General features: G+C 53.9%; 4 protein-coding genes across 4 annotated transcripts in view; 2 read left to right on the top strand and 2 right to left on the bottom strand.

The window, feature by feature from the left end:
- CCMA1212_003835 (uncharacterized protein) overlaps positions 1 to 1,583 on the bottom strand; it is a gene marked incomplete at both ends in the record, with an annotated part of 1,769 nt that extends 186 nt beyond the window's left edge. Inside the window, 3 exons of the mRNA XM_073701164.1 lie at positions 45 to 400; positions 462 to 531; positions 594 to 1,583. Of these exons, the coding sequence (XP_073560048.1) occupies positions 45 to 400; positions 462 to 531; positions 594 to 1,583 (1,416 nt within the window). The remainder of the gene's footprint in view (positions 1 to 44; positions 401 to 461; positions 532 to 593) is intronic.
- Positions 1,584 to 5,887: 4,304 nt separating this feature from the next.
- CCMA1212_003834 (uncharacterized protein) lies at positions 5,888 to 6,175 on the top strand (the record flags this gene model as incomplete). The annotated part of the gene is made up of 1 exon (XM_073701163.1): positions 5,888 to 6,175. One exon carries the CDS (start codon positions 5,888 to 5,890, stop codon positions 6,173 to 6,175), a length of 288 nt encoding a protein of 95 aa, XP_073560047.1.
- A 1,099-nt stretch (positions 6,176 to 7,274) lies between these two features.
- On the top strand, positions 7,275 to 7,778 carry CCMA1212_003833 (uncharacterized protein; the record flags this gene model as incomplete). The annotated part of the gene is made up of 1 exon (XM_073701162.1): positions 7,275 to 7,778. One exon carries the CDS (start codon positions 7,275 to 7,277, stop codon positions 7,776 to 7,778), a length of 504 nt encoding a protein of 167 aa, XP_073560054.1.
- Positions 7,779 to 9,624: 1,846 nt separating this feature from the next.
- Positions 9,625 to 13,129, bottom strand: CCMA1212_003832 (Vacuolar protein sorting-associated protein 54; the record flags this gene model as incomplete). The annotated part of the gene is made up of 4 exons (XM_073701161.1): positions 9,625 to 9,883; positions 9,944 to 12,794; positions 12,849 to 12,982; positions 13,044 to 13,129. 4 exons carry the CDS (start codon positions 13,127 to 13,129, stop codon positions 9,625 to 9,627), a joined length of 3,330 nt encoding a protein of 1,109 aa, XP_073560053.1.
- Between the last annotated feature and the right edge of the window lie 171 nt (positions 13,130 to 13,300).

Below are 13,300 nucleotides of genomic sequence, written 5' to 3'. Positions count from 1 at the left end.
GGAGGAGGAGGAGGAGGAGGAGGAGGAGGAGGAGGCGGCGCAACGGAGGTGACCGGAGGAGGAACCACGGTGGTGACCGGAGGAGGAGGAGGAGGAGGAGGAGGAGGAGGAGGAGGCGGCGCAACGGAGGTGACCGGAGGAGGAACCACGGTGGTGACCGGAGGAGGAGGAGGAGGAGGAGGAGGAGGAGGAGGAGGCGGCGCAACGGAGGTGACCGGAGGAGGAACCACGGTGGTGACCGGAGGAGGAGGAGGAGGAGGAGGAGGAGGAGGAGGAGGCGGCGCAACGGAGGTGACCGGAGGAGGAACCACGGTGGTGACCGGAGGAGGAGGAGGAGGAGGCGTGGTGTGCGGAGGGGGCGGCGGCGGAGGAGAAGGAACCGGGATGGTGCAAGGACAGTCTGTGGCGGAGTGTTAGTTATGGCGGCTTGAGGATGTGATGAGGGGGTTGGAGGGGCTTACTCTTGATGGTCAAAGTGGTTGGCTCGGTGACGGTGTAAGTGATGCTACCGATAGAAATGACAGTGGGAGACTGTAAGAAGAGAGGGTGTTAGTATGAGTGCGATCTCGTGAAGGGGTTTGAGGGTGCCTTACAGGACAGTAAGTGGTGTAGTCGGTGGTGACGACCGTGGTGTAGATGGTGACTTCCTTGTGCTCTTCTTCCTTGTGCTCTTCTTCCTTGTGCTGCTCTTCCTTGTGCTGCTCTTCCTTGTGCTCTTCCTTGTGCTCTTCTTCCTTGTGCTCTTCCTTATGTTCTTCCTTGTGCTCTTCTTCCTTATGCTCTTCCTTGTGCTCTTCTTCCTTGTGCTCTTCTTCCTTATGCTCTTCCTTGTGCTCTTCCTGCTTGGGGGCCTCCCACTGGTGCCCCTCCTCCTTGTGCTCCTCCTTGTGCTCCTCCTTCTTAGGCTCCTCCTTGTGCTCGTCCTTGTCCTTGTGCTCATCCCACTTGTTCTCATCCTTGTGCTCGTCCTTCTTGGGCTCAGGGTTGTAAACACCCTTATTCTCGTCCTTGTTCTCGTCCTTGTGCTCGTCCTTGTGCTCGTCCTTGTGCTCGTCCTTGTGCTCGTCCTTCTTGGGCTCAGGATTGTAGGCATCCTTGTGGTCGCCCTCCTTCCTGAAGTCATCCTTGTGATCAACCTTGGGCTCAGGATTGTAGGCATCCTTGTGGTCGTCCTTGGGGTCGTCCTTGTGATCATCCTGCTTGACGCCATCCCTATGGTCATCCTGCTGGAAGCCGCCCCTGTGGTCATCCTGCTTCAAGCCATCCCTGTGATCATCCTGCTTGACGCCATCCCTATGGTCATCCCGCTGGGAGCCATCCTGGCGCCCATTCCCAGGGTCGTTGTGAAACTCAGCACCCTTGTTGTTATTGTTGTTGTTATCATTGTTATTATTGTTGTCGCCCCCCTCGGCCTTGATCGGCTCGAACTTGGGTGCCACAAACTTGGGCTCCTCAAACTTGGGCTTGTTGTCGAACTGATCAACCTTCTTGTCCTCGGGGTTGTTGTAGTTGCTGTTCAAGTCCGCGACAGAGGCCGCGGAGGCCAGCGCCGCGGTGGACGCTAAGAGATGCAAGAAACGCATGTTGAAAGACGAGAGGAATGTCAAGAGAGTGTCTGAGACTGTAGCGAACGTGGCTGGTTGTGTGGAAGAAGTGTTCAGATGGCGGGATCGACGGGCCTCTTTGTAGTTGAGACAGAGAGGGTCAACGGCAGTATCACTATCGCTTTCGTATTGGGGTGCCTCTGCTGAATTGTGCCGCATATGGAGAGGCTTTATGGAGCCGACTGGTGGCTTGGGGAAGCAGGCGCCGGATTGGGAGGACATTGGAATCCAGTCTGTGGCTCTCGGTGCCTTCTGACGAGGTCGGCGTTAGTGAGGTGGGCATATTTGTTCGTTCGGATCAGATAACTGAACATACCTCACTCCAGATGGATTGTGCTTGGCAAACTCTATGAGAACAGAACGCGTGCCGGAAGAGGTAAAGGGGCTCGAGGTGGTTGTTCTTGGAGGATAGACCTCTTCGGGTGGTGCCGAAGCATCTTGAGCTTCCATTCCTCGATAGCACTTGTGAGGAGTTTAGAGATGGAGGTTTCTGAGCCACTAACAGCTGGATTGCACGAAAACGTCGAGAAGCCTGTAGTTGAGGAGGTTGAGATCGTGGTGTTGAATGTTCGAGACTGTGGGTGGAGCTTACTGACAGCAGCTCGTAGGAGCAAGGATGGTCAAGGTTGCAGTTCCACCAGAGCTCAACGACTACTGATGGCTTCCCAATCAAGCCACCAAGCTACCAGACTGATTCAGATGAGTGGAAATAGTAGCTGAGACGTTGACAAGCAACCTCTGTAGATCTCTCGATTGAGGACGGACTGTTCCGGAAGCCATTGTACGTGTGGAACTTGATCAACAGTTTCACCAATAGCTAGGGACTATAAGTACTGGAAGCAGCCTATGAAAACGGGTGCATATAAAGGCTGAAGAGCAAATTTTGATCACCGTTCGCGACGAAACCACCTTGCAGAGCAGCAGTAACAGAGGAGAACCTTGAGGGCCTTGGAGGCAGTGACATCGATGCATATCGTGAATCGCGCAGCCGCTTCGGATAGCTTCCGGAAGCAACCTGCTCTCCTCATCTAACGGGCCAGACTCTGCAGTGTTCAACGGGAGTAAAGCCTCGATCTGAATCCATCTGCGAGCTGGCTCGGCCAATCGTAGAGCCAGTCGGTATGGCGTTTCTCTGCCGCTCCTGTCGATCGGCTCATGCTCAAGTCGGATTGAAAGCGGCCGAGAAGTCACAATGGGCTGGATCTCTTTCTATAAATATCCTTGCTACGATCGGCGTTTAGAGGCTGGTGGTGATGCGGAAGTCATTTATATGGTTCCGGCCTGGCAGCTGGAAGATGCGACTGGAATGCGGATACTGAGATGGTGACGCAACCAACTGCGGATGTGCTAAGGCGAAAGCAACTCACCGGCGATTTCTCTTCTTCAGGCTTCATACTCTCCTCGTTGTCAAACTTGAGAATGGTGTGATCAAAAGAGAAGTGCCGCCTTCATGTCCACTTTGATGTTGCCTCTGTATAAGTCCCAAGGGTTGCTGGTCGACAGGTTCTTTGCTCGTCGCATAATGCCCCAAGCTCATACAATGAGCTGTGTCACGTTGTACCTGTGGATTTCCTGTAAAGGCATCGACCATGAAACTCGCATCATGTCGGTGTCCAAGCTTCACATGTTTTGACAGTATATTCGCAGCTGGATGCAGCAGCCCTGAGATGCAGGCTTGGCCCCTGCAGACTGCACCGTACCTTGAACATCTGGATTGCACTGTACGGCGCTGCACTTCAAGAGTGCTGTCATACAGTGCCATTTGCACGTTACCACGATGCCCCTGGGGCTTATGCAACATGGAAGCCAAATTCGAGACCACGTGCCCTCTGCTCGGTCCTTGCCTCAGTCCAACAGCATCGACCTGCATCACCGCTTTTGCACTCTGTCTCCGTCTCGTTTCATCCCGGTTACCCCAATTACTTTCATCGTCACACCAACGAAATCCTCCCTCACAATGGGCTGGAGTCCTTGCGCAGATGGCATGAACCTGCCTCATCCTGCAGTAGCGGTCAAAGATGGTGATCCACTACGCCTCAAGGCCTGGACGAGGTTCGACTCGAACAAGCGTCTCTACTATCTACTTGTCGAGCCTCATAACGGACGCTGATGATAGCTGCAGATCTGTACTTGGTCGTCTAAGACTCAAGGGCTTTAATCATGAGGGATCAAAAACGCCTACAAAGTGCTGCGTCGCACCAGACCGCTCACACGGCCCTTGCACAATATGATATGCACCTGGAAGACGCTCGTCACACAGATGCCTGATGTCGGCATATTCCTCCGACTGGGCTCACAGTCACAGTCACAGTCTCCTTTGGGATTCACGCATAGACGCACATGCAGCCAGCGTGCAGCAGACCTACATTACTTGCTCACCGGCTCTTCATGGATTGGTGCTGGGTATCCATTCGCATGCCAATTCTTCGACGAACGCCTCTCGCACGAGCTGACTTGCAAGTTGAACTACCCACCCTCACCAAGCCCTCCAAAGCACCAAACTGTCGTTTCACAGTTCATGCTCATTGCACTAGTCGCTGCTCTCCTCTTTTCTCGCTGTCTATTCGACTGTCAAGCCTAGAGACGCGCCGGTGAACGCACTACGCCCACCGCCGACCGAGAGGCTCCTCGCCACTGTGCGGGCTTTCCGAGTTAGTAGTAGCCTAAACCGTGGGCGAACTGTCCCGTTACGGCACTGAATGGAGGAAATTTTTGTACGGTTCTGCTTCTTTTCTCTCGGGTTGCCTCTTGTGGCAGCCAAGTTGCCCCTCTGCCGTTTTTGATCCGGACAAAAACGTCAGAATTGGGCTGGAGCCATCGAATACGAGAGAGGCAACTCCTACATTTGCCTCATTAGGTACTCTCTAGGCCTATCACTGGCAGACGAATGCTGGATCATCCTCTTGTTCCGGGTGGAGGTGGAAGACTTTTCTCTTTCTTTGCGTCTGTCAGATAAACGGAAGAGTGTCCACGACGGCCTCAAGAGGAACTCCTCACTGCGTGAAAGTGCCGTCACCGTGGCTCGACGCAGCTGCCAGTTTCCGACAGCGCGAAAGCCGCTGTCGACATGGCCTATTTTTCTGTTGCCACGCAAGTCTTCCCTGCTTGAGGACCATTTAGACGTTGTCAAGTTGCATTGATGCTGGATTCCTGCTCTCGAGGCCCGTCCAAGGCGTTGGGCATACCGACATTGGGTCGCCAACATGCCCGAGGTTGCATGTATTGCCGAGGGATCGCAATTCTTCCAACACATTGCGCTTTGGGTCTCTTTCGTCGTGTCAGGCCCCACTGTCAACGTTGGAAGTTGAATAGGTTGCATAATCAAGCACTCTCAAGCACCTGAAGAGGGCGTCGAATGAGCTTTGCAGCATGTGAGGGCCGCGATAGCCAACAACGTGCTCCCCCACAGACGGCGAACTGACCAAACTCGTACGTGGCTTGCATTGTTGCATCGAGGGCAACTGCAGACTGCCTTTTCATCGGTCATCGCCTACTACATAATACGAATCCTTTTGGGTCTTCCAGTGGTGCAATACTTGGTATGTGCGACCAAGGCTCCTCTCTCGAATGGATATCGACGTTGAGATCGTGGCAATGGGCCCATGCACGGAGCAGAATCGCGATGCGATGGAGGCGGAAGGCAGCGGGAGGAAAACACATGGAATTTCTCCGCTGCTGATGGAGGAGATGGAGCCTTGAGGAGTTTCAGGTTCCACCTGTTCTTGTCGTCGTCCCGGACTCATGCGAAGCTGCGCAAGCAGGTTTGCAGCTGGTTGCAACATCCCTGTGCCCTGCATGCCTCGGTGACAAGGATTGGCCTGCTTCCCCTGACGGCTCGTAGCAGAGCAGCGCCCTAGAACCGGATACCCTGCAAGGCACAGAGGCAAAAACCCGGACACAAGCTCAGCCCTCTGCAGCGGGGTTGAGGAATTTTTTTTCGATGCATGTGGTGCCCAATCCACTGGGTTTAGTTGCGGGCCATTTGCGCAGGGACAAGCATTCTCGAGGCCGTGCAGACTACGATCGTGTGCGATACTGGTGACGATGATCATGCCCTCGGTCACGAATACAAGCATTTACACGGTCAACTCTGCCGCTGAGTCAAGCTTGAACATCAGACAGACCCCGCGCTGCGCCAACTCCTGCCAAGGGAGGCTGTACAGCTTGCTGCGACTGGCTTCCCCCTCGGAGGCAGCGGCGAGAGGCACAGCAGAATCTCACGATCCACCCGCCGGTCCGGCCTGTCAGGGCAGGCCACATGGAGTCCTGCCAGGCACCGACCAATGGAGTCGCGGCGCCGGATCCCGGCCGTTACGCAGCTAGAGGAGACGGTCCCTCAAGCCACAGGCACCCTCTGGGCCAATTGCAAGCCTTGGACGGGGTCTGAGGCTGTCGGTGGGGGATACGGCGTCCGGAGGTATCGGATGCCGCCGCTGGGGGCGCAGCAATCACCACACGGAGTAAGCAATGGACTTTGTCAACGAGTACTCTGGCGGTATCTGAAGCTTGAATGGCCCTCTCGGCTCTGGGTGCTGGATCCGGGTCAGGAACCCGTCCCTCCCAGCCAGTGACTTACACAGTGCCCTGTGTGGGAAGTGCGTCTGGACTGCACACCATCTTCCTTTGCCGCGTGCTGACAAGCTCTGATACGTCGAGCTGAGGGCGGGCAACTCAACTCACTCTCATTGGAGTGCCTGGACCGTTTACTCAGACATTTACACTTTCCGCAGGGCGTCAACAACCCCCTGGGGCAATGGGGGGTTATGGACGATGAGGGGAGAGGGGAAACAACCGCAACGGCAACTTGTAACCCTCACGAGCATCTGCTTTTCCCGCACGACCCGGAATGCGCCCATTCTTGAGCCATCTTCACCAATGTGGGATCATGACCGCGGCGGCAAGTGGACGCGATTCGTTGCAAAAGGGCGCCAGCACACGACCAGCTTCGGCGACCTGTCTCGTTAGCCGCATCTCGACGTCTCTCCCCATTCTCGCCGGCCTTGTTGTCTCTTTCTGAAAAGGCCCACCCGACTCCCAAGCGTGCCACGCAATGGGATCCCCAAGCTCAGTCCTTACGAGTCCATGCACCTCCGGCGTGGCGCTCAACAGGGGTTCCCATCGGGCTCGGCTTCCGGGCTCCAACGCTCCTGGCAGCCGTCCACACCCCTCGCCAGGCACACTCGCTGGCTAGGAAGATGGTGCCTGCATTAGACTCTGTCCTCTATGCACATGGAAAGCCTTTTCAGGGCCGAGCATGCAGGCACTAAATAACTTCTAGCCTGGCCGAATCGACCCACGTTAGCCGCCTGCTGGTGGTGAGGGAACAAAGAGGAGAGGGGACAAGTTCAATGGTTCCTCTCCTCCCCACCAGACTTGTTTGTTCTTTGCCACGCGGACAGCTATGCTGAGCGACGAGCCCTATGCTTGGGGTAGTTATAAAGAGGACGTTTCCCCCCTTCTTTGTTTCATGAGATCTTCTCGAGACATCAGCATCACTGTTCCTTTCACTCGTCTACGGACCATCATTCATTCTTCTGCACTTTGCACCTTTTCACTCCTTTTGGAAAGCAAAGCATAACGGCAAGGCCCGTCACTTTATACACAACACTCCTTCTTTAGCTTCTCAAGCAAAAAAAAAAAGAAAAAAACAACCCCAAGCAAACCTTCAAAATGCGTTTCGCCGCCTCTGTTGCTACCCTCATTGCCTCCGCGGCTCTCTCTTCCGCCGCCAGCATCACCTTCTGGACTCTGGACAACGCTCAGCGCACCATCTACTTCACCTCCAACCCTGGCAACTCCAACATCGACTCCGTCAAGGTCGATGGCGACAAGAACTCCACTGTTACCTTCCCCGATACCTGGCAAGGCAACTTCTACGCCGTCAAGGAGGGCTCCGCCAACGTCCCCGGCATGCTCGGCGAGGTCAACTTCGGCAGCTGGCACGGCCTGACCTACTTTGACGTCTCTGCCATTGTCGACCCCAACGACAAGGACAACGTCAAGCAGATGTTCCCTGCCAAGTCCCTGGAGCCCATGTCTGGCTGTGTCAACTTCCCTTGCAACAACGCCTATTACCTGCCTGATGACATCCAGACCAAGGCTACCCAGGAGCAGGAGCTCGTCTGCACTCTCGGCGGTGGCTCCATCGGCCACACCTTCACCGAGGAGCAGTAAATGGCTGCGCATAAAGGATTTCCTTTTTCTTTTCTTCTGGTTTGACTCTGGGACGGCCATGAGCCTCCCTTGGTGCTGAGCGCCAGGTCAACTCACGACGCTACGACGCAATGCAAAACTTTCAATGATACCTCATCTGGTCCAAGGTGGCCAGAGACTTATGGGCAAATGGGTTACTGGGAACAAGGTTTTGCACGGGGAAAACAAAAGGGACAAACTGGTTGCGAGCACAACCATTCGCTTCTTACAGACTCTGGTCTTCTCATTTCGTCTTGACGAGGGGAATTGCCAGAGGCTGGCACTCATTTACTTTTTTTGACCGCCCACTGAGGCGCTTCATACACTCCTTTGACCGAACATTTTTACTTCTTTTCTTTCCATTCATGAATACCCCTTTTTTTCATTTCGTGTATATATTAGACTTTTCATACACACATCTTGGGTAGAGAGACTTAGAGAGAAATGGACTATGGCATTTCGGTTGAGATCAATACTTGCTGGCTTCCATGCTTTGATGGCTATCGCGAGTTCATTCTTTCTTGTTGGCTCCTTTGACTTGTTTCGCTTTTTTCTTCGTGACTCGAGACAGTGCAACTCACGAGGCATTTTCTCCGACTTGACAGAATCCGTCTTCCTCCATCGGTGCCCATTCATGACATATCACGACCTATTAGTCTCATTGTTGGAAGAAAAATCAGAAGAAGCTCGTTTTAGTGCAAGCCACATCGACACTAGGAAATGTTTTGTCTCTAGTTTTCAGATTTACAACTATCGACCGAGGCACTTTTTCACCCAAAAAAAAAAAAAAAAAAAAAGGTACTCCCAACGCCTATAACTACAACTGTAAACTAGCACTTACGATCACGGAGGAAGTTACCGAAAGGGGAATGCCGCTTTCAAAAGATAATAATTCAGAAGGCGAGTGGAAGTCTGGACGGGGTCCACTGCCTCGGAGGCTCTGCTTTTGTGTGTGTGATTCTGAATCAATAGCTACTCTATTGGCTTTTATACTGTGAAATTTTAAGCAAACAATGGCTTTCTGACGTATGATGATAATGGTGACATAACATGAAACAAACGACAACTTTTGTCAGAAAAAAAGCAGATCTCGTCATCTCACAAGGCAGCTTTGTCTTAGTCAAGCCATTACCGAAACAAAACATGCCCTACCAAAAGGAACCTTTTCTGGAAAAGCAATAGTGAGAAAAAAATAGAATAGCCCCCGGTGGCGTTCACCTTTCAGATCACTGTTTCAAACACGAAAACAGAAAGTTGACAAGCGCCACAAAAAGAAAAAAAAAAATTGAGCTCTAAAAAAGGGACAATCTTATTGTAAATGGAGCTACAACTCACACGGGGAGATGACCCAAGAGGCGGCAAAGTTTGGCACTTATGTCGGCTGCTCGCGCTACTCCAACTCGCAACAAAGGAGGCAACTGAATGGACTTGTGGTTGTGGGAATGACTTGGCCGATTGGCCTCTAGAAGCGCCGAAGCGCCGTAAAATGTCCGTTTTGCTACTGTTCAGCTTTAACGACGAGATGGGTAGCCCTAATGGCCCACGGAATGCCCTCTTGTTGTTGAAGGAGCAGAGACAAGAGGTAGGTAAGTAGGATAAGGTAGAGTAAAGGGGGCTCTGACACTGTTCAGCATGGCCCACATTGTCATATGTACAGGACACGGACAGGTATCGTGAGTCTGTCCTTTGCCTCCCATAACAGTAGTATACAAATCCAACAAGTAAAACTCGAAAAGCAGCACATAAAATTACCATCTATTGATCCCGCGTCTGTCGTAAAAGCAAAAGCCATCCGGTAAGTGATGTAAATCGAGCCTAAAGTGATCTCTCACTCTTGGGGGGGTTCCTCCGAGGACGTCTTCTTCTCCGGTTCCACGTCTGCCGCCTTGGATTCGTCCGTTCCATTCGTCGAAGTTGTGGTTGCGGTGGTAGGTGCAGGCGAAGGTGCAGGTGCTGGTGCAGGTGCCGCAGGGGCATCAGCCTCGACCTTCTTTGACTTGACAATATTGGTGAGGTAGTCGCCAGCATCGCCAAACCCGTCAACCTTTTGCAGCTTGTTAATGAAGACGTCGACATCTTGGATCATGCTGCAAATACCATGTTAGATACACCGGCTCCAAGAAGGCATGCTCACCAGAACCACTTACCGTCGTTGACCAGCCTGCGTTGACACGGCTGCTTGCCGCAGGGCATCTCCCAGCTGGTTCTTGTAACTTGCAAATACCGGCACCATGATGACCTGGATAGAAGTTTCGGGCAGATGTTTTGTCAAGACTCGGTGGAGCGTCGTCGTCTCCTTGACAAGCATCTCGATGTACGGATGAGGCCCCTCGGAGGTGTCAGAGTCCCAGCTGATGGCTCGAATGCTCTTTGCGTGATTGACGGCGCGGCCACTCATAATCTCGATCAATTTTTGATGGATGTTGTCCTGGTGCTCTTGTAGTAGCCGTCGGACCTTGTCAAACTCTCCCATGAGGTTGGACACGTTGGACCCCGAGCCTGCCTGGCGGCGGACGTACTCTCTGACATGGGGGATCAAGGTGGCTATGAATGCTAGTGCCTGGGAAGCAAGGGCCAGATGTCTCGTTGTGATATTCTTCAGGCCAGCCGACCGAGTGGCACCCGCGCCCAGGATGAGCTGAAAGCTCCGGGAGTTGAAGAGTTGTAGGTACGCCACGAGGGATGTTGCAATCTCCATCGTCATGGACGGGATCCCGGCAATGAGCTTCAGGAAGTCTCCCATGCCGTCAAGGCACAACACGGCAGAGTTCGGAAGCACAAACTTCTCGGACTCGATGACCGCATTTCGAATCTTTTCCTTGTTGGCACCATTTGTTTCCGACGTGCCGCCGTCCGAGCTCAGCTTCTTTGGGCTTTCATAAGGGATCCATATCCTACTGCTCACAGTCCAAGCTTCGATGTCTTGTGTGCTGCACTCCAGGATCTGATTCAGGAGCAGGGTGTTGTCGTCTGTAAAGTCCTTGGCACCCCATTGGTCGGATTCCATCCCCTGCGCAAGCTTCTGCATCTCGGCGTCGCGATACTTCTGTACAAATTCCTTGATGTGGTTGTTAACTACCGTCTTCAAGGCAGAGCAGCTCCTCCCAGAAATGGCTTCGCATTCGTATGTAAAGTAGAGATTTAGATTAAAATACCGCAGGAACAAGTCGAGAGGGAGGTGGATTGCCTGCTCTGAGCGGACCTTGAGAATCTTGACAATCTTCTCGTTGGCAAGGTCCACAGCTTGGGCCAGCAGGTTTCCCAAGTCGATGGCCTTGTGAAGCTCTTCCTGAATGGCAAACGCCGACGGCTGCGGCATGCTCACTTGTCTATCAGACCGAGGGCTAGGCAAGGGAGACCGGATGGGGGGCGACTTGAGCCCATCGCTGTTGGGCTGATCCGAGAGGGAACTCGCAATGTCCAGCAGGACTTTGACCTGGGTCGACACGCGCCTCAAGGTCTCCGTCACACTAATGTATATCTTGGTGAGAAGTGCCTCTGCATCTTCTGGATCCAACGCTCGCAGGTTACGGGCCAGATTCGCAGACTTCTCCTGGCTTGACAGGTGCCTGCCCCCGCTTGCTGTAGAGACGGACATCATGGACATGTTATCATCATCATTGGAGCTGGGTAGAGGTCGGCGGATCAGATTCCTGATTTCGCGTAGGATGTCTTCGCGATAAGCAGCCGCAGCAATTGCAATGTGCTTTGCGCCATGCAAGCCGTTCATGACCGGCAGCAGCTGCGCCTTCAACGCATCCGTACCCGCCAGATACGTGGGAAAGACAGACGGCGATCTGAGGGGGTTCCCCCTTGCCTTTGGCGCTGCATTGCTCCATCGGAGAAGGACATCGGCCGATGAGACGGATTCAACGTGTTGGCGAACGTCGGATAAAAGCATCGAGGAGAACTGAGACTCGTATGCCTTGCCGATGCGAAACCGGAGTTGGGTAAGGTCCGAGTTCACTCCCTGCAGAGCCGAAGCCGATCTGAGATCTCTCAACTTGGGCATCTCGCCCTGCTCACTGGATTCCTCGCGCTCCCCCGCTATCAACAGTTCCAGCGAGTCGATGCTCCTCAATGCCTTCTCCACATCGCCGGCATCGACGAGAGACTCGCAATTGGCCACGCCTTCCGTAATCAACCTCAGCTGCCAGACGGCATCGCTGAGCTGTCGGAGATTCTCCTGCCGTCGTTGCTTCTGAACCATCATCAGGCCGTTTGCCGCTACTCTCTCATCCAAAGCTTCGAGCTCTTTTCGCAGTGCCTTGATTCGCTGTACCGAGTCCGCAGCCTCGGAATGGAGCTCCTTCAGAGATCCAAGCGCAGTGAAGAACGTCGTCGATGCGGTCGAGATGGAGTTAATCAGGTGTATCTCAATGGTGTCCATGTACCATGAAAGCTTCTCTTGTAGAATGGCATTCGTCGCCAGTGTTTTTCTTGGCGCCACAGCGTTCCCATTGCCCTCATCCTTATGCTTCTGTATGACTTCGGATCGTTCGCTGACAACATCGAAAGTTCTGGGGTTCTCAAGATGAAAGTCTTCGTCGAAGTAGACCGGGGGTATCGTTGATAGCGGAGGAGGTCCCTGCGTAGACTTGCGACTGATTCCTGGCGGCCTCCGTAGTGAGCTAACCGTATCTACCGAAGTGATGGATGACAGGGATGCCGTAGAGCCTTTGCGGGGGAGACGGCCTCTGACAGCCGGTCGCAGGAGGCCTTCGCTGGCAGCTTCTGTCTGTTCGTCTGGCCTACTGCCTCTTCGAAGTGCATTTTCCTCCTCCTCGCTCTCTTTAACCCTGCGAAGCTGGTCGTACAGAGCGCCAATCTGGGAGAGATACGGCGCGAACTCCTCGGGGTCAATCTGGGGGATATTGGTCAATGTGACGGGCGGTATGTCCCTGGCGGTGGGGGGCTTGTGGGAGCTCGAAGCCGGCGCTGAGGTGTGAGGCTGGAGGCCCGTTCGCACAATAGGGGGCTGCAGCAGCGTCGAGATGGCTATAGCGCCTCCATTAGCAAGCGTTGCCTTGATCGAGGTGCGGCTCAACCTACCATTCTGCCCAGACTCGTACACGGCAGAGCCGCTGCTCAGCGACGTATCCAGAGTCCCCCCTATTGAATGGATCGAGCTGGCCGTGGAGCTCCTCCTCGAGTGCGGTCGCCCATGGCCTTGGGCTATTCGGCTGCTGCACCTGCCGTCAGCTACCGGCGGGATCCTCCCCGCAAAGCTCTGGAAGAAATGCCCACCTGTGGAAGGGATAGTCCGCTCGGCCCGGAGGGGACAGTGGCGCCAGATTGTCGACCGATCTGCCGGCAATGGGGGACGAATACATGGCTGGCGCAATGGATGGTGGAGGATGCAGAGGAGAGGAAGCTCGGGTTGAAGGTGGCTAAGCAAGACGAGGAGCAGCGCTGCCAACGTGGATTCTCCGGGGGTTTGAATGGCGCATAAGAAGAGGCTACCGGGGTATCATCGCTAGTAAGGAAGAACGGAGAAGGACGGA

Source organism: Trichoderma ghanense, assembly GCF_004382785.1.
Source record: "Trichoderma ghanense strain CCMA-1212 chromosome Unknown scaffold_3, whole genome shotgun sequence".
Taxonomy (NCBI): Eukaryota; Fungi; Ascomycota; class Sordariomycetes; order Hypocreales; family Hypocreaceae; genus Trichoderma; species Trichoderma ghanense.
The sequence above is the reverse complement of the archived record's forward strand: the minus strand, read 5'-3'. Positions and strand labels throughout refer to the sequence as shown.